This window comes from Schistocerca nitens, chromosome 1 (assembly GCF_023898315.1).
Source record: "Schistocerca nitens isolate TAMUIC-IGC-003100 chromosome 1, iqSchNite1.1, whole genome shotgun sequence".
Taxonomy (NCBI): domain Eukaryota; kingdom Metazoa; phylum Arthropoda; class Insecta; order Orthoptera; family Acrididae; genus Schistocerca; species Schistocerca nitens.
The window spans coordinates 1078346658-1078367431 of record NC_064614.1 but is presented as its reverse complement, the minus strand read 5'-3'; the positions used below and the strand labels follow the sequence as shown (position 1 = coordinate 1078367431).

The following is a 20774-nucleotide window of genomic DNA, read 5'->3' as shown; positions in this document are numbered from 1 at the left end:
TGTTGCTGCACAACTTTGTACGCCTGAAACATTTCCAACCAAACGTTTTAAAAACATTATTCACTATTTGGAAACAAATACTGTGATACTAAGTGACTCCTAGCACATCTATGCCTTGGAAAAAGAGTAAATATAAAAATAATGGCTGAATCAATCGCAACCAAACTTGGTCACTGTATGACTCACTGGCTGGAATAAATGTTGTCGGGATAAGACATCTCTAAGAGTTTGGGTGCTAACTCTGGATAATCTCGACAAATTCAAAGCTTAAATGGCACACACATACATTGGTATTCACAAAAAAATACTATACTCATAGATGTGAGACAACCAAAGCACTGCTAGCAGTTGAGATCAGTTACAGCAGTAAACGGAAGCAACCAATATTAGTACTGAATATCCAGTTTCGGGTTCACTATGTTGAAAGCTTCAAGACTGGAATTAAAATTCAGGGTGAAAGGATATCAATGAGCAGATGACATTGCTATCCTCAGTGCAAGTGAAGAATAATTACTGGACAAAATGGTTCAAATGGCTCTGAGCACTATTGGACTTAACTTCTGAGGTCATCAGTCCCCTAGAACGTAGAACTACTTAAACCTAACTAACCTAAGGACATCACACACAACCATGCCCGAGGCAGGATTCGAACCTGCGACCGTATCGGTCGCGTGGTTCCAGACTGTAGCGCCTAGAACCTATCGGCCACCCCGGCCGGCAAGTGGACATGTTGAATGGAATTAATAGTCTAATGATTAGAGAATATGGCTTAAGAGGAAATCAATGAAAGACAAAAGTAATGAGGAACAGCAGACATGAAATTAGTGATAAACTTAACATCAAATGCCTGCTGCCTTGGAAGCAAAATACGAGGATTGCCGAGAAAGTAAGTTCCGATCGGTGGCGAAATGGAAACCACTTGGAAAATCCGGTAAAGCTTTGCACAGATGTGTTGGGCAGTGTCTCCAGTATGCCTGTCGATCGTGTCGCGTCGCTCTTTTCAGTTTTGAGTGAACAGTGAGCACGTAAAGATGCGTAGGGAATAGCGTCTCTGGCCAAGTATTAGGGCCTGGTCAGAAATTTCACCTGTGTCATGCAGCCCACATAACACAACTGTCGTGCAGTTTCTTCTTCATGCCAATTCTCGGCCGCACACTGCAGGGGAAATGAAGATGCTCCTGCAGCGTTTCCGATGAGAAGTGTTTGATCAGCCACAATACAGTCCGTAATTGGCTCTCCCTGAGTCTCATCTCTGCTCACAAGAACCGCTGCTTATGAAGACAAAATTTTTCCACAGACCATGAGCTGCAGACTAGTGCAGATAACTGGCCGAAAGCACAGGCGGTGGCTTTCTATGACGAGGATATTGGAAAGTTGATACAACACTACGACAAAACTCGAAGTTGGAGCGGCGACTATGTAGAGAAGTAGGTGGAAGGTGTACCTAACTGTTGCAAATAAAACGTTTCTGGTTTTCACTGTGGTTTCCATTTCGCTACCGATCGGAACTTAATTTCTGGACAACCCTTGTAACACATGATAGATGAAACCAGGAAGACAAGAAAAGCCAAATTCCAAGCCAGAGGAGGACTAACTGTGTCATAAATTGGTCTTACTCTGAGGAACAACAGATTGAGAATGAATGTTGGAGCACTGCATTGCATGGTAGTGGATCATGGACTGTGGGAAAACCGGATAAGAAGAGAACCAAAAGCATCTGTTATGTGGTGCTGTAGAAGGATGTTGAAAATTAGGTGGCTCGATAAGACATGAAGAGATTCCCCACAGAAGCAGCAAGAAAGGGCAAATATTGAGAACAGTGACAAGAGGGATACGATGATACCACATGTGTTTTGACATTAAGGAATAACTTCCATGGCACTAGATCCAGCTGCAGCGGGTAAAAACTCTAGCGGAAGACAGAAATTGGAATATATACGACAAATAATTGAGGATGTTGAGTGCAAGTGCTACTTTGAGATTTGACATAAGAGAGGGCTGCTTTCATCCAGTCAGAAGACTGGTGATTCAAAAGAGGAAAAAGTTGATTTGTGACAGTCCAGTTGCTATTTCATCCTTAGGCGTGGTGGCGAGTCTGGAATGTTGTGTGAAACAGAGCAGAGTGGATTTCAGAACACCATGGATACCTTTACATATTAGGCTGATGCATAAGTTTGCATGGTTTTAATTTTGCCTGTTGCTATTCCAGTTGCCATGGGTAATGACTGTCATTTTTTATTTGTAGTTCACAGTTGCTATTTGAGTTTACATATTGTGATTTTGTCATTTGAAGACAGTGACTAGAACTGTGGACGCCAGAAAATGGAGCGTGAAGTGGAGAGATTGGAACATTTCCGACATTTCCTTCTGTTAGTTCAATACAGGGGTCTCAGCAGTGGAGGCAGCACGAAAAAATTGTGTCATGTATGGGTATAATGGTACTGGACAGAGTATTGCAAGAAAATGAATTTCTGATGTTAAGGGGGATCATTTTGACATTAGTACTCTCCATATTCTGGAAGACGTTTGGGGTTTCATGAAGATCATTTGAATACATTAACCGACAATAATCCACTTCAGTGTACTCGAGAATGTGTTAACTGTGGTCATTCAACCATCGTGTGAAAAAAATTTGGAAATTTGTGGTAAGGAAAGAAATTTGGAAATTTGTGGTAAGGTGTTATGGGACCAAACTGCTGAGGTCATTGGTCCCTAAGCTTACACACTTCTTAACCTAACTTGAACTAACTTACGCTAAGGACAACACTTACACCTATGTGCGAGAGAGGACCGTGACAAGACGCCTCAGACCGTGTGACTACCCCGCATGGCATCATGTGATATCTGCATGTAATAGGTAAGATTCAAAAATCGGGTGTATGGGGAGAAAAATCACAAAAATCTCTAAGTGGCCATATGTGGATCTCTACTTGATCGTTATCAGTCGGCTCGTGAATAACATCTACCATTCTTGTACTGTATCGTTAATAGTGACTACAAATGCTATCTTTATTCTAATGGAAGAAAAAGAAAGGAATGGTTGAACCCAAACAAAGCAGCAACTGCCCATACAGAGAACTGCATGCACCCACAAAAGATAATGTTAGAATCTGATGGAGCAGTGACGGTGTGCTTCCCCGATATTTACCCATCCCTGCTGACACTTATTGTGAACAACTGAGATGTCTTATAGACAAAATCCAAATACAACGTACAGGAAGACCGCGTGAAATGATGCTACTCCACGATAAAGCCCATACAAATTATGTTAGACTGACAGTAAAGACTGTATAGGAGTTGGGCTGGGAAGTCATTCTGCACCCATCTTATTCACCTGATTTTACGCCCTCGGATTTTCACCTTTTCCACTCTGCAACAACCTTCGAGGAAATTTTTTTCCAAATACGGCTCGAATAGTTCTTCACCTTAAAATCATGTGATTTCTACAGTTACAGAACCACAGTTACCAGAACATTGGCAGACTGTTGTAAATAGTGAAGGAGAAGTTATTACTGATGAGTAAAGTCTCTGTTACGTGTATCTGTTGTAAATTTACAGAAAAACGCTACGAACTTTTGCACCACCCAATACTTCCTCGAGCTTGGGAGTTCGCAGCTCTCGGTCTCGCTGTCGCGTTCTAGCTTCCCGAGCAAGGGGTCCCGGGTTCGATTGCCGGCGGGGTCACGGATTTTCACCTGCCTCTAGATGACTGGGTATTTGTGTTGTCCTCATCATTTCATCATCATTCATGCAAGTGGCGAGATTGGACTCAGTAAAAGTTAGGAATTTGTACGGGCGCTGATAACCGCGCAATTGAACACCCCACAATCCAAACATCATCATCCTCATCATCGAGCTTCGATTCACCCAAGAGCATATTTATGCTTGTGTACTGAGGGGAGGATTCAAAAATGGCTTTGAGCACTATGGGACTCAACTTCTGAGGTCATTAGTCCCCTAGAACTTAGAACTAGTTAAACCTAACTAACCTACGGACATCACAAACATCCATGCCCGAGGCAGGATTCGAACCTGCGACCGTAGCGGTCTTGCGGTTCCAGACTGCAGCGCCTTTAACCGCACGGCCACTTCGGCCAGCTACTGAGGGGAGGAGAGGAGCAGTGTGTACCTGCAGGCGGCGGCGCTTGCTGGGCGCCCAGAGGTGGCTGTTGATGTAGGCGGCGGTGCGGCGCACCACCCGCTTGGCGCGCGGCCTCTGCTGCGGCTGCAGCTGTGGCGGGCGGCTGCTCTCCAGCTGTCGCTCGAGCAGGGTGCGCTTGAAGTGCAGCTCGGACTGCAGGTGGCGCTGGTAGAGCGCGCGCGAGCTGAGCCGCCGGCAGCAGGCGCCGCACCAGTACTGCACAGTGCTGCCCTGCTTGCGCACCGCGCGGCCTCCGGGCACCCACTTGCCGCTCGTGTGCCCCGGCGGTGGACCACCGCCGCCGCCCTCTTCCTCTTCGTCGTCGTCTTCCGGCTCCTGGCGGCTCCTCGCCTGCTGCTGCTGCTGCTGCTGCTCTTTGGGTTGCTCGGTCTCTGGCCACCGACCGCTGGTGCTGCTCCCACCGGAAGCCTGCAGACGACGTTGACGTATAAAAGTACAACTGAAAATGTAAAGGATTCCACAACCAGCGACGATTTGAATAAAATATATCTGGAAATTAGACCTTGTCGTTTTGAAACTACGAGGGGTGTCCAACAAGTAATACAGCACATTTTGTTTTCTCGGCCAGTTTCGGTTGAAAAAGGCGGAATTTACTGTGGGACGTAGTGCAATATTCCCATTTCAGTCACTATAGCTTCATGAACTTCCATTAGGTGGAGGCACTATATGTAACCTTCAAAATAGAGTCTTTAATGGAGTTGCATTGCAAGTAGAGAACAGCCACTGAGTGTCTCTTCACGGAAAAACAGAGCATCGCACATATTTATAGGCGCTTGCAGAATGTCTACAGCAAGCTGGAAGTGAACAAATGGACGGTGAGTCATTGGGGGAGGCATCTGTCACCATCGCAACGAGGTCGCACAAACCTGCCTGATCTCTTACGTGCCAGCTGTGACGTGTGGACACTCTCATTCGAGTTGATAAACGGATCACAAGCAAACAGGTCACCTCACAATTGGATGTCTCTGTTAGTAGTTGGAATAGTTAAAGGGATGTCCTTGGTGGGTTCCTCGCAGTCTAACACAAGATCACAAAGAGCAACGAAGGACCGTCTGTCCAGAATTGCATGCGTGGATGATGGGGAGGTTACTCATGCAGCTCTGACGTCTACCAATGGTGTAGTACCATGCAGACGTAGAAGCCCTCACAGGAAGATGGCATAACGCCTTCGCACTGAATGGAGATTATGTTAAAAGAAAAGGGTTTTGTAGCCAAAAGAGTGGGGAATAAAACCAACTTTCTCTCACAAACAGATTTGTTGCATTGCTTATTGAACACCCCTCGTACAACCACCACTAAAATGGATGCTTCGGCCTTCTTTGGAGCAGTTCTCTTCAGGGCGGCTGAAACTGCCTGAAGAAGACTGTTGCAAAGATAGTTGACTCATCGTGCTTCTAGTTTCAAACTGACATGGGCGAGGGTCCCAACAGTTTCTTTCTAGTTTTTATTTCCTGAATTACACAAACACTACTAACAGACAATATTGCTATTTATTTCAACATCTAGACGGTAGAGCTCGTGGTTCTAACACATTGCCATTTCAAATGGAAAGCGACCCTTTAAAATAAAAAGACAGGTGCACTCTAAAAGAAACGAGCTGGAGGCTGTAATATGAAAACCGCTGAAAGGATCATAATGTCATTGCCTTCAGAAGAAGTTGAGGTCCCTATAAGAGTACTGAGGTCCCAAACTCACCGCTAGGACACGGTGACATACACATGTGAGGACAGAATGAGGACATGCACGCATCGACTGTCCACTGTACTCGGTCATATTAAAACAGTGACATGACTACTGCAAAAGGCGCTTCCTGGCCCTAGAGGAGCGAGGGGAACGGAAATTCATCGAAGGATGGAACAAGTCTACAGAGGGCAACGTACATTTGTTGCAAGGGTCAAGGCACAGCAAAATCAGCTCAGGGAACGACAAATGTCGTTGGCCGACGATGCACGGTCTGGAATGCCACTCTGCGTTACCAGTACAGCAGATGTCAGACTTACAATGGTAAGTGTTTGTGCCATCCTTGAGGCCAGATTTAAGTTACCCATAGTACGCCCCCAGTGGGTCTTCAACAAGCACAGAAAGCCTACTAGATGGGGCTCTCCGTCTTGAACATCTGCAGCGCTATGCCAAGAAAGGCAATGACTTCCTGTCATGGATGGTCAATACAGACGAGGCATGATGTCATCACTGGATACAGCTTTCTCGACGAGTCTCGATGATGAAGCTTTCTCGCGTTATCAGTGGAGTCAGAGTGTCGTTCTGCAGCAACGTTTCGACTAGTTTCCTGCTCGTCATTTCCAGGCAAAGACGCAATTGAAGATAAAGAGTACGAAACTTTTCGAAATATAGCTACAGATCGACGTCCTGACTCGGCTGATAATTCGGGAAAACTTCATCGTGGTGTCGTCACTTTTAATCAGAGTCACAACGATAAAGTCTCCAATGGAAACATGTAAAGCCGCAGTCACAAAAAAAAAAGTGAAAATCGCAGAGATACTTTTAAACCTCGACTTCCTTTCCACACTGATCAAACTGAAACAACAGTGGCAGCTCACCTGTGGGTTCATTCTCCTCCACGCCAATGCAAGGCCCCACACAGCAAACGTAGTCAAGGAGCTCTTGCAGACATTGAAATTGGAGGTTTCTAGTCGCCCTTCACGTTGTTCGGATCTGTCCTCCTGCGATTATGCCAGAGGCATGCCAAGTAGTACGTTCAGAACTGGTTCACACTGCAGCTCCAGGAATTTTACAAGACCGCCACCCACCGCCTTGTGTCGCAGTGGGACAGATACCACAACAGTGCTGGCAATACTTCTGAAATAAAGGTACAGGTTTCGTTTACAAACCTCCATCTCGACTTTTTTTTTTTTTTGTGCCCCACATACACAAGTGATGAAGGAACTCAACAAAGATAACATAATCCCACCATCAGCCTAAGGACAGCAGGTGTGTGACCGACCCTAATGGCGCTGAGTCGACTGCAGCGCGCGCGGATAGTTTGGTGGTAGTTCCCGAAGATGAACGGTACTGCCTCGCCTAATGACATAGCTGCGTGCTGGGCTTGTACGGACATGCAGCACTCACCAAGATGAAGCCAGTTGGTATAAGGCATGAAGTTTCGGAGAGCGCAGATACCATATGTTTCCTCTACTCACTACTACTCTGCACTGCCTTTTGACGTATCCAGCCTCCTCGTTTCCTTAGCCACGTTGAAGGAGCACGTCCTTTAGGATCTCACTCAGCCAGAGCTCGCTTGCATGAAGGCGAGCGAGGGAGCTGCAACCTTCATTACGCCATGCCGTGAGAAGAGGTCATGGTGGGGATTTTTTAAAAAAAATATATACTGTGAAGTTTACAAACAACCTGCAATCTAAGGACTAACACACATTGAAGCCCCCCGGAAAAGGCACGGAGGGTAGGCACCCCTGCTGCCGTATCCTAGTTATACCACGGTATTTGGGGCAAATCGTGGCTGCCAGCTCTTTTTAACACAATCTAATGGACACAGAGGTGGTCTGTTTGTCATTCGGGGGATGATTACGTCTGGTAACTGGGTCGAGGACGCATACGCATATCATCTCAGTAAAAAATGGTTCAAATGGCTCTAAGCACTATGGGACTTAATATCTGAGGTCATCAGTCCCCTAGACTTAGAACTACTTAAATCTTACTAAGCACATCAGACACATCCATGCCCGACGCAGGATTCGAACCCGCGACCGTAGCAGCAGTGCGGTTCCGGACTGAAGCGCCCAGAACCGCTCGGCCACAGCGGCTGGCTCATCTCAGTAGTCACCATTCCTCTTGGACCACATGGGCGAAAGCAACATTTGAATGGGTCTCGAGTATGGGAAGAATGCTGTCCTAATTTGTCGCCTGCCCAGCCCCCTATAGATAGGGCTTTATTGCACTACATCAGGTGAGATTAGTTCTGTGAAGATTCCTGAAACAGAGAGCCTCACACCTTCCTCTCCAACTTGTCCAATTGGTCATTTGTTTACATCCTCAGACTGCCGAATGGCTCTTCTCCTCCCGCTCAAGCTTTCGCACGGTGGAGATTTTTATTTACTTCTTCCGTGGTTATTGTCTACTTAAACATAATATGTCGTGTTTACAACTTTCTTTAACATACTGTAACTGACTAGAAAGTGGTGTTTCAGCATAGTACTAATAATAAAAGCAATAATAATAAAGTACTAGTGAAAATGTTGTTAGTAGCAATATTAATTGTTATTACTGTCAATATTAATTGTGGGAATATATGTACAGTATTTCCTGAAAGTAAAGAGAATGAAATTTTAAAAAGAAGAATCTATGTTACTAAAGGGCTGAAAACACCTCATTCCAGGTTTTGGTTGCATATCTAACGGCTTCCAGGGGCATCTGAAATTTGATTTTATGTACTGTGTTTCATATAATTACTGACCAAATTTAAAATTTTAAAAAGTTGTTCAAATATGATCATTAAGAGGTATAAACTTACGTCAAAGGTTTAACACAATAACTCAAATATTTAAGGTAGAAACTGTGCGTATGTCATGAGGCAGAACAACTAAAAGCGCGCAAATTACCCAGACTGTATTCATCAAGTGTTTCAGAATGACAGTGCTTAGCGACTTCCAACAATTTTACACTTAATTTCAAACCTTTTCGAAACTTTTTTTCGCTGACGCAACGCACAAAACAATGAAATGAAAAAGGGTTGTCCCTTGCTACAATTTTCCTGTTTAGGCAATAGAACTAGAGCATCAGAGGAGTTCTTGTCTTTAACGTACCATAGGTGGGGGTGTCACTGGTAAATACTAGATGCATAAAATTAACAGTAACGAACATTATAAACCTTGTTCTTAACGCTCTGCCCACAAGGTGGAAAGGAAAACCGCCCTCCCGCCATATTTTCCTTGGTGCATATGCGCGATGTAGCTCGGGTCTTATCCCCAGCTAATGTATCCTTCTAGCCCGTAGTACTGAAGAGGTCGCCTGGTCTGTGGTACATACTACCCAGATGGGGTTCCACCCGACCTTGTCGTTGACGCCCTACAAATCCACCCCTTGAGTAGACGGTTGTTAAAGTATACGAGTATGTGAAGGGTCTCCCTCCTAAAAGCTGTGAGGCGCATTTTCTCTGGTGTTTCGGCAGATATCTGTAATTTATTCTTTGCAATGCCTAGCCCGAGTCAGCCCAAATAAATACGGCCCGCGCTGCCTGTTACCACCATACAGCGACGCTGCGTCGTTATTGCTGGAGTAGAGGTAGTTCTTCCTCTTTTACCGACGCTGTTAATACACATCGATGAAACGGATATCGCACTACACTAATTTTGGACCGGTCTCTCGAATCGGCATGTAAAATTCTACTTTCAGCACAGGATTTTAAGAATAATTTTGTTGTTAACAGGGAACAAACAAGCTGCCACTTGCTTTAGACACCGGGCATCTTATGAAACATGTGATGACCAGTATTTGTTTGTGCTGACTCCACCTGCACATTGCAGGAACAAAATTGCAAATACCTGACGAAACACTAGGCCGAATGCGCCTGTTGTCTGTTAGTAATGGTCAATACTCACGGATATAACAGGAACGATCATTCTAAGAAAGAAATCTAGTAAACATGAGCTGTAAAATGCATACCTTATGAGATATGAGTACCTTATTTTCTATGCTGTGAACCAAATCTCTTCTATTACAAGATCTTTGCTTCCCATGTTTTGGGCCGCGCGGGGTAGCCGCGCGGTCTCGGGCGTCTTGTCACGGTTCGCGTGGCTCCCCACGTCGGAGGTTCGAGTCCTCCCTCGGGCATGGTTGTGTGTGTTGTCCTTAGCGTAAGTTTCTTTAAGTTAGATTAAGTAGTGCGTAAGCCTAGGGACATATGACCTCCGCAGTTTGGTCCCATAGCCCTTACCACAAATTTCCAATTTTTCGTTGTTTTGGGCGAGGTAGTATGTACTAAAACAAGAAAAAATGGCCCAGAAGATGGGCTCTAAAATGCATAGCTTAAGAGCTATGATCACCCGTTCAGTAGAAGAGGTTTGTTTCACAGTAGCGAAGATGAACAAGTGCTCATAGCTCTGAAGGTATGCGTTTTAGAGCCCATATTTACTGCACTTTTTTGCTTCGTATGATCGTTCCTGTCATACTCTTGAATATTACCCATTCCTCCTGACACTCTCTGTATACAGATTGGAATTGCATCAGAGCACACTCCCGTTCTACCTCTGCTATTTTAGAAGCCATTCTGAGAAAAGCAACGGGACTGTTTGCAGGACTGTATTGTATTTCACGTGTTACGCAGTTTCTTGTGACGCGTAGCTCCCTTTCACAGGTGCTGAGATACAACCATGTTGATCGCGCACGTGACTTACGTGGAACTGTAGGTTCTGACTGTTATGGCGATCCTGGTTCCACATACACATTTTCTAACGCATCACTTGCAGTCACATCTTCCACATCACTAAATATTTTTGCTATCGTGTCATCATTCACATTCATGCTACCACAGTGACGCTGTACAAGGTGGTCCAAAAGCTCGGAAACACTCTCATAAAATCCAATAGGAGTAGCAGTCTGTACACAGGAGGAAGGGACCTTACAGGTCATTTCACCAACATGGTGGCTGGCTTGAAAGCCGCCAGCTTGGATTCAAGTCAAAATTTCCTATGTGAAGCTGGCTGTGTGACATATCAGACAGATAGAGAATTTCACCACAAAAAAGGTGACGTTGTCATTTTGAACATAGTTTTATTCATTCTAGAGTTATAACTAATTATGTTTGGTAGCAGTGATATACTCGGCAGCGTGAGTGTCATGTACCAAAAAGGCATCAAATGGAGTTTTGTTGCACGTGTTTAAATGTTAGGTAATATTTACTCATTCTCACGCCTTAACCGTTGTTTCCAAATTTACAGTTTACGAAAATTAATACAAGAAGAAAGCATCGAAATCACTGTGGTGTCAGGGGAACAAAGCACACGGCTCTTTTCTGAGGATTTCAACAGCCGCCACCCGACCAGACAACCCATTTGTCACAGTGCAGTTGCCAAGCTTTTCACCAAATTCGGGCAACAGGTTCCATCTAAAATAAACCGAAAGTTGGCAAACCAAAATCCACCACCGATAAAGTAACAACAGTGAGCGTGCTGGCATCATTTAGCGAGAATCCAAAAAGGAGCATTCGTCGCCTATCACAAGAATGTGGGGAAAGCCGTACCTCAATTATGCTTCATTTTATCTCACTAAATATGGCAGCCGTACAAAATTCAACTCCTCCAACACCTTCATGAGGATGACCCAGACCATCGAGTACAATTCGCGGAATGGGTGCCGCAGCAACTGTAGATAAACCCTCGTTTTCCCTATCAGGCACTATTCAGCGGTGAAGACAATTTCTTTATCAATGGTGCGGTGAACAAGCAGAATCACATATATTGATCGGACACAAATCCGGATTGATGCGTCTAGAACGTTCGGCTCGCAAAAAGTGATGGTCTGGTGTGGTGTGTGGGGTATACCCAAGTGATGCTATCGTTTCTTATTGAGGGTTCATCAACAGCCTACAGTTATCTGAGGTTGTTGGGTGGAGAAGCGTTTCCTTCGCTGTTAACGGAGGAAGGGACATTTCTGGTAATCCTCCAACACGATGGAGCCCCACCGCTATGTGGACGCAGTATGCAGACGTATCTGGATGTGCAGTTCCTCCAGAAGTGGAGTGCCCATCACGATCACCAGATTAAATTCCTTTGGATTTTTATCTGTGGGGTCACGTCAAAGCTCTGATTTAAGCCATGAAAGTATGTGATCTGGTTCACCTTCAGCAGCTCACTATCGACTGGTGTGGGCAAATTCTGCACGATGTGGTGCTCAAAATCCATTAGCGCTGGGTTCGGAGAATGGCATTAACACTTTGCCCTAACGGACAGCAGGTCGAACCGTTCCTGCGACTGTTGGTGTTCTCTTGGGAGTGTGTAACTTCGACTTAATACATTTTCGGTACGTAACACTCACGCTGCCGACCGTATCTCGGATGCCACGCGTATTTAGTCAAAACTCGACATAAAGCTATGTTTAAAATAACAACGTCATCATTTTTCTGGTAAAATTCTCTATCTGTCTGATATGTCACATGACCACATTCCCACTAGAAATTCTGAGTTGACTCCAAGGTGCTGGCTTTCAAGATGGCCGCCATGTTGGTGACATAGCCTATAAGATTTTCCCCCTCCGTTTCCTTATGTGTAGGAACACAGTTTTTAGCCTGGCATATTTGTCTTTCTCGTATTTGGTGGTGGATGGTTAGATGCCGGGGTGGGGGGTGGGGGAAGGGAATGGTGTTAACGACGTTGTGTGTCTTCGTCCATGATTCGTGATTTATTAGAATTGGCTGCGTTACGTACCTCTTGCTGGTGATGGGGAGGTGAGCCCGTTCGGTGTTCCTGGGGTGACAGCTGCGGCCTCCACTTGCCGCCGGTGAATGAGGGCGGCGGCTCCAGCGGCGGCGGGGGCGGAAGGGGAGACGCGGCGCCGCCCCCAGCCCAGGCGCTGGGCCGCCACTTGCCGCCTGTGTGGCCGCGCGGCGGGCCCTCCTCCTCAAAGTCCGCGAACTCCTCGCCATCACTGTACTCCTCCTCTTCTTCCTCCTGAAACCATCAACACGTCACTACAGTTGCACGTATACGGGGTCCGGCTAAAAGTAACAGTAGTCATCTTTTAAAGAAGAGTACTGCCCTCGAGGCCCAACGATATACGGTCGTCATGTGACAACCCCTCTCTCCATTTCCACTGCCCATTCACCTGCGATCCTTCAGTCGGACCCTGGCCTCCTGTTGTGTCAGACCGTGTATCCGCAGCCCGTCGAAAATACTTAGAAGAACAACATATGAATGTGAAATTTAGAGTGAAACTTGGAAAGACCGTCACAGAGGTCCATTCTTTATTCAACACACAAAGGAGTTAAATAATTAGCTGCCAGTGGACACTGATTCATATCAATGGGGCAACTTGAAATTTGTGCTGGGCCGGGATTCAAACCTGGATTTCTTACTTACTAGGCAGATGCGCTGAACACTACGCGAACGCGGACACAATCACGCATCCCTCAGTCCCAAATCCTCAACTTATAACACACACTACTGATGTAGACCGAGCGAGGTTGACGCAGTGGTTAGCACACTGGACTCGCATTCGCGAGGACGACGGTTCAAACCTGCGTTTTGCCATTCCGATTTAGATTTCCATGATTTCCCTAATTCGCCTCAGGCAAATGTCGGGATGGTTCCTTAAGGGGGCGCGCCCGATATCCTTCCCCCTCCTTTCGTAATCCGGTGGGACTGATGACCTCGCTATTTGGTCCCCTCCCCCAAATCAACTAACCGACCAACTTAGGTAGTGCCCTTGCTCATTAGCCTCATTAGGTATGACACCAGTTCTCTTGAGAGTTCGAGCTTGTTGTGAAACTGTACTGAATTTGTGATTACGTAGGCTTTCCCGGCGTAATAAGTCTTGAAAGTCTCTTCGGGTTTGCTGCCGGATCCTAAAATCAACTTGACTCGATTTTTCGGCGCTCCAACTGTTGGCCATCTTCAGGAAATGCTGCTTCTGCTGATGAGTCCCGCTGAGAACTGACGCCAGGTTGCAAATCGACGTCCTATATAGGCCACCGTTCAGTACACGGCGCATGCGCCGCCCATCACGGTTTCTGCCTTCCAAAACAGGGAGGTGGCGCCGCCCTTAGTGAAACCCTGTTGGCAACAATATATCGCAATCAAGGCCGCACCGAAGAACGTTCAGTCTTGATGCGAGATAATACAGGATTCCACGTTTTGCTAAGAGGAAACCCATTGTCTCTGTTGATTAAATTACCAGCCGAACTAATTTCAATCGCCTCTTTATAGACACTGTTCCAAAAACCGGAAATGTTGGCAACCACAACAGTTTCCTCAAATTTCATTTTGTGTCCCTCATTTAGGCAGTGTTCTGCTACCGTCGATTTTTGCGGCTGTTTTAGCCTCGTGTGACGGCGATGTTCCACACACCTGTCATGCACTGTACGAATAAAACGGCCAACGTAAGCTTTCCCACATTGACACGGGATTTTGTACACCCCGGGTTTGAGGAAATCGCCTCTTTATAGACACTGTTCCAAAAACCGGAAATGTTGACAACCACAACAGTTTTTTAGCGGTTTAAGGGGCTGACAGAGGACAAAAAGACATGGAAAATGAGCCGTTTTTTGCGACACTCAGCATCAACGGAGAACGAAAAAAATGAGAAATTGGAGGTTTAATCCAAAAAGACCGTCGGTTGAGTATTCGTGTGGTTGCTGTTATTGCAAGAATCGTCAAAGAAATAGTTTTACAGGCTTCACATAAACATTTTTTCATGAGGGAAGTTTGTTCAAAATTGGTTCCCAAGAACACGACGCCTGTTGTGTCTTTTGTGGTAAAGCATGGGTCCCTTACCTAGCCTGAATTTATCTTGAATCTTTCGCCCAGCACGAAGTGCCAAATGACTGGAAAAAAGCTCTGGTGACTGCATTATTTAAGAAGGGTAAAAGAACGGACCCGCAAAATTAAAGACCAATATCCCTAACTCCCATTTGCTACAGAAGACTTCAACATATTCTCAGCTCGTACATAATAAACGTTCTTGAGACTGAGAAATTGTGTCCACTAATGAGCATGGTTTTAGAAAGCATCGCTCGAGCAAAACTGAGCTCACCCTTTTTTCAAATGCTATGCTGCGAACTATGGATGAAGGGCAACAGGCAGATGCCATATTTATAGATTCCAGGCAGGCATTGGACACGATGCCCCACTGCAGGCTGTGAACGAAGGTACGAGCATATGGAATAAGTTCACAGATATTTGACTGGCTCGAAGACTTCTTAAGTAATGGAACCCAGTATGTGGTCCTTGACGGCGAGAGTTCATCAGAGACAAGGGTATCGTCAGGAGTGCCCCAGGGAACTGTGAGAGGACCGCTGTCGTTCTCTATACACGTAAATGATCTTGTGGACAGGGTGGGCAGCAATTTGCAGTTGTTTGTTGATGATGTTGTGGTGTAGGGCAAGGCGTCGAAGTTTAGTGACTGTAGGAAGATACAAGTCGACTTAGACAAAATTTATAGTTGGTGTGATGAATGGTAGCTAGCTCTAAGTGTGGAAAAATATAAGTTAATGCTTATGCAACGTTGGATACAGTATACTGAGAAAATTTAGAGAACCGGTATTTGAAGCTGACTGTTGAACGAGTTTACAGCCACCAACGTACATTGCGCGTAGGGACCATGAAGATAAGATACGAGGAATTAGGGCTCATACGGAGACATAAAAAAATTGTTTTTCCCTCCCTCTCCTTGCGAGTGGAACAGGAAAGGAGATGAATAGTAGTGGTACAGGGTATCCTCCGCTACACACCGTACACTGGCTTGCGGAGTATCTATATAGATGTACTCGTAGATGTAGACCCCTATGTTGGAGTCAGATATTGCTCCGTATGACTTTTTTCCGTTCCCGAAAATAAAATTTAAACTGAAACAAACTAGTAGTGAGACACTAGAGGCCGTGAAAGGAAAAGCGACGGAGACCATGAACGTGCTTTCAGAAGGTAACTTCCAACACTGCCCTGAGCAATAGAAAATTCGCATGGAGCGGTGTAAGGATCGTGGGGAAGAGTATTTTGAAGGGGATAAAGTAACACTTGTGAAGAAGAAAAAAATAAACAATGTTATATTCCCGATGCGGTTATTTTTTCAGCCAAATCTCGTTCTTTCTTACCATATTGCTTGACAACGGCGGCAGAACGACGAAAATTTCTCTTCGGCACTGCGTAGAGACGACGTATCTGCTTAAAGTAGCTGACAGTTTCAATTATACAGGCAACTGATCTACCGGCCTATCTCTTCATATACTCACAATGCACTACTCAATTACGCAGTGTCAAGAAACTGTAAAGTAAAGATTAGTTCCTGAAATCTAAGGTGCTGTTTACATGTTTAGCATTTATCTGTTAAAACAACGAAAGGCTACGAAGATAAGATTGGTGTCATTTGTTTCTTCGTCTTCGTTTTCGCTATTGTAAGTGTTGCTCACGTAAAAAGTAACCCAAATACTTATTTAGTTAAATTTCTTAGCAATGTTTTATTTAACACAAATGTTTGAAGCATTTATTCTTTGTATGATTTTATCTTGCAATACTAAGTTTCATAGGATGCCGTTTTCAAAAGGACTGCAACCGCCATTCTTCAATGACTAAACTATTTTAGTCTCATCTTTGCCTTTTCGTTAATTATTCACTCATTAAAGTAAGAAGCTACCTATGTGTGAGCCCAAGTCCGATCATATTAACTTTGTTTTTACAGTCCCAAGGTGCAAGAATTTCATGAATGTCTCATGGTCAAAAGCTCACTGAACAATGTCGCGAGCTATCAGTCACGCATTACCCTAACATTCAGTGACTGGAGAAAATTTTATTAGTTAATACTCAAATACGTTTCCTCTTTGCAGCAACTAATCAGGTAATGGGAAACAATCCCACCGCTGTAGGAACGTGCTTTCATGACGCGGAAAAAATACAATGCCGAAGAAAATGTACTGCGTCTGGAAAGACGACGTCGATTTTGATCCGATGACGGCGTATGCTATCTGGATGATAGTAGGTCTGCTGATAATTGTTTCAACATCGGCCGCCAAAAGATAGTGTAGTGCCACAGGTACCAGAACGCTATCTGCGTCTACCCTTTAATATGGAATGCTCATAGCCAGAATGCTCAGTGTGCTGCAGATGTATGAAGCAAACAGGTAACTATGTCATGGAGACGCGCTCGTGCTTCCTACAGCCAAATGAGCGAGTATTTGTGGCCTTCGAAGTAGCGAGATGGTGCTTTCAGAGAACTGTCACACAAGCTGGAAGTCCTCCGTCAGTTTTCCAACGACGCTGGTGTCGGTGGACGCGTGAACATTCTCTCGTCCTTAGACGATGTTCTGGACGTCCAGGCAGCACAGGCGCCCGCCATGATGGTCGTATTGTAAGGCAGCAGTGGCAGATAACTCATCACAGGTAAGAGGGATTGTGGGCCAGACGTGTCAGCACGAACTGTTGAAAAGCGGTTATTAGCAGTGGGGGGTATGGGCACGCACACCTCTAGCCCGTCTGCCACTCACGCCACAGCGTCGCCATGCAACGCTCGTCTGTTGCCGTCAGAGGATCACTTGGAATATGAAATGGCGCGATGTCGTATTCAGCGATGAAAGTAGATTCTGCCTGTGCGAAAGCGATGGTAGTTTAAGCGTACGACGTAGACCTGGTGAGCGTTGTGTCATAGAGTGCATTCGTGCAAGACACACTGGCCTCACACCAGGCCTTGTGGTCTGGGGTGCGATAAGCTTCAACCCTCGTTCACGTTTGGTGTTTCTGGAGGGGACTCTAACCAGCGTTTGGAACGTGCAGACTGTTGTTGGACCCTCTATTTTGCATTTATGCAACAGGCAGGTGATATGTTTTTCCGACAGGATATTGCTTGGCCACACGCTGCCCGTGAAACTCAACGTGCTCCGCAAGACGTGCAGCAACTTCCCTGGTCAGCACGATCTCCAGACTTGTCTCAATCGAGCACGTGGTGGGACGAGAAGTGAGTCGTGCGACTAGCCAGCCAACACCTCCAACAAAACTACGTGAACAGGTCGAGCAGGCGTGGCATAACTCATTCCAGGACAGTATTTGTCCACTGTACGATCGACTGCATGCTAGAGTTAGCTAGTGCATTGCCACCTGTGGAGGCTACATCACGTACTAATATGGGTGTTTCAGCATGGGTCGATAACTGGTACCTCAGAACCGCTTGTTCTATTGGTCTTCAAATTTCATCATTTCATCTACCCCATTTTAGTGTAGGCCTTCAGCCGTTTGTATTGCATCTTGTTTATGTTTGTCTATCTTGCCTTGAGGCTTTCAGCCTAGCTGTCATTCATATAGGCAGTTGGAGTTTGAAAATGTGTTATGTGTTATTAAATTACAATAAATTACAATTTTAAGGTGGAACTGACCCCAACCTTATTTGGCCCTTTCTGCAATCCTAATCACCTGTTCTGCCCAGCGGGTTTAGAGGGCGTATCAGTAATTTTCTCCAAGCTGAAAGCACATTTCAGACTGAGCTATCCAAGCGCGGCTCACGACCCGCCCTTACAGCGTCACTTGCACCAGGACCTCTCCCCTACCTTCTGAATCACACAGAAGGTAGCCTGTGTATTTTGCGAGACTAGCACTCCTGGAAGCAATGGTACAGAAGAGAAGTGGCTCAGCCACAGCCTAAGCGATTGCTTCCATTAATGTTTCACTCTGCAATGGCGAGTGCGCCGTTCCAAATGCGCGCGGACTCCATTGCAAAATGAAACATTCGTTCTGGAAACTACAACAGTATTGGCAACTGCAGTGTTTGCTCTCAATTGACATGCATTCCGCGGTAGCGGAAGAATTCCGACGCTTCGAGGAGTGCGTACTCAACCACTGTTAATGGATCAGAAACAGAGGTAACAGTCCCAGTAGGGAATGCTGCTGGTGGGTGAGTACCTCGTCTGTGTCGCGGCCGGCGCGCTCGTTGCTGCCGGCGGCGGTGCCGGGCGTGGCTGAGGCGGCGGCGGCCTTTTTGGCGGAGCTCTGCAGCTCCAGCGAGGAGAAGAAGTCGTCGGCGCGCAGCTCCTGGCCCTGGCGCGGCGGGCAGCCCGCCTTGCGGTGCTGCACGTAGTTGTCCAGCCCCGTGATGGTCGCCCGGCACTTGAGGCACAGGTGCGTGTCGTCGTCCTCCTCCTCCATCCGCGCTGCTCACTGCCAACACAACACCGGCCTCTGCAGTCGCATTCACACACTTCGGGGCATTGTCATTCCATCTAAGCTTCCGCGCTTTTTCGCTACACTGAAGTGACAAATGTCACGCGATACCGGTATCCACATATGAAGACGACGGAATTACCCCGTAAATAAGGTAAAAAGGGCAGTCTATTGACGGAGCTGTCGTATGTACTCAGGTGATTCATGTGAAAAGGTTTCCGACGTGATTGAAGCCGCACGACGGGAATTAACAGAGTTTGAACGCCGAATGGTACTTGGAGCTACACGCGTCGGCTATGGCAGCAAGCGACCGACGCGAGTGCCTTTGCTAACAGCACCACATCTCCTGTAGCACCTCTCCTCGTCTCGTGACCATATCGGTTGAACCTAGACGACAGGAAAACCGTGGCCTGTTCACATGAGACCCGATATCAGTTGGTAAGAGTTGGTTTAGGTTTGGGGTGTGGCGCAGACCCCCGAAGCCATGGCCGAGCGGTTCTAGGAGCTACAGTCCGGAACCGCGCGACCGCTACGGTCGCAGGTTCGAATACTGCCTCTGGCATGGATATGTGTGGTGTCCTTAGGTTAGTCAGGTTTAAGTAGTTCTAAGTTCTAGGGGACTGATGACCTCAGAAGTTAAGTCCCATAGTGTTCAGAGCCATTTGAACCATTTTGTCAACAAGGCACTCTGCAAGTTGGTTGTCTCTCCGTAATGGTGTGTTCTGTGTTTACATGGAATGGTCTGGGTCCTCTGGTCTGACTAAACCGATCATTGACTGGAAATGGTTATGTTCGGGTACTTGGAGACCATTTGCCGTCTTTCATGGACTTCATGTTCCCAAACTACGATGGAATTTTTATGGATGAAACTGCGCCATTTCACCAGGCCATAATTGTTCGCGACTGATTCGAAGCACATTCTGGACAATTCGAGCGAATGACTTGGCCACACAGGTCGCCCGATATGGATCCCATCGAACATTTATAGGGTATAATCGAGAAGCCAGTTCGTGCACAAAATCCTGCACCAGCAATACTTTCGCAATTATGGTTCAAATGGCTCTGAGCACTATGGGACTTAACATCTGTGGTCATCAGTCCCCTAGAACTTAGAACTACTTAAACCTAACTAACCTAAGGATATCACACACATCCATGCCCGAGGCAGGATTCGAACCTGCGACCATAGCAGTCGCGCGGTTCCGGACTGAGCGCCTAGAACCGCGAGACCACCGCGGCCGGCTTCGCAATTATGGATGGTTCTAGATGCAGCACCGGAACTCCTTTACTTGTTTTATGAGAAATGGCGCCATCTCTTTCCATTCGCTCTACAGGACACAAAATTCCCCTATTTTCGTTTTTCGTTTACTCTATTCTTCACTCCAGCCCCAGTGAGATACTTGCCAACCGATTTCCAAACGGAGACCACCATCACTCTCGACCTCGGAGCTTTATCAGCACATGACGGCCGCAGTACGCTCACTCCTATGCAGACTGTTCTGAATATGAGGCAAGTGTGGGATTCGCCTTCTTTTGTCCTTCTAGTGGCGCCTACCAAATGTTTGTGCTTCTACCTGAATCTTTTATCTACACGACGGAGCTACTGGCCGTCAGGGAAGCTGTTCGCTATGGTACCCGGACATTTCAGTTCGTCCTGATACTTACGGACTCTCAAAGTGTGCAACGTCCCGCATTTGATAAACAGACCATTAGGTATCTTCTGGACGTCTTGACGGCCATAAGAGAGGCGCAGACCTTGGGCATTGCCGTTCAATTACTCTGGATTT

General features: G+C 46.2%; 1 protein-coding gene across 1 annotated transcript in view; it reads right to left on the bottom strand.

Moving 5' to 3' along the window:
• The window catches only part of LOC126227854 (zinc finger protein 628), an 830164-nt gene that overhangs the window by 452469 nt on the left and 356921 nt on the right, over window positions 1-20774 (bottom strand). Inside the window, exons 3-5 of the mRNA XM_049942260.1 lie at window positions 18730-18984; window positions 12559-12801; window positions 4130-4570 (exon numbers count right to left, since the gene is read on the bottom strand). Coding sequence (XP_049798217.1) covers window positions 4130-4570; window positions 12559-12801; window positions 18730-18972 — 927 coding nt within the window. The 5' untranslated portion in view covers window positions 18973-18984. The remainder of the gene's footprint in view (window positions 1-4129; window positions 4571-12558; window positions 12802-18729; window positions 18985-20774) is intronic.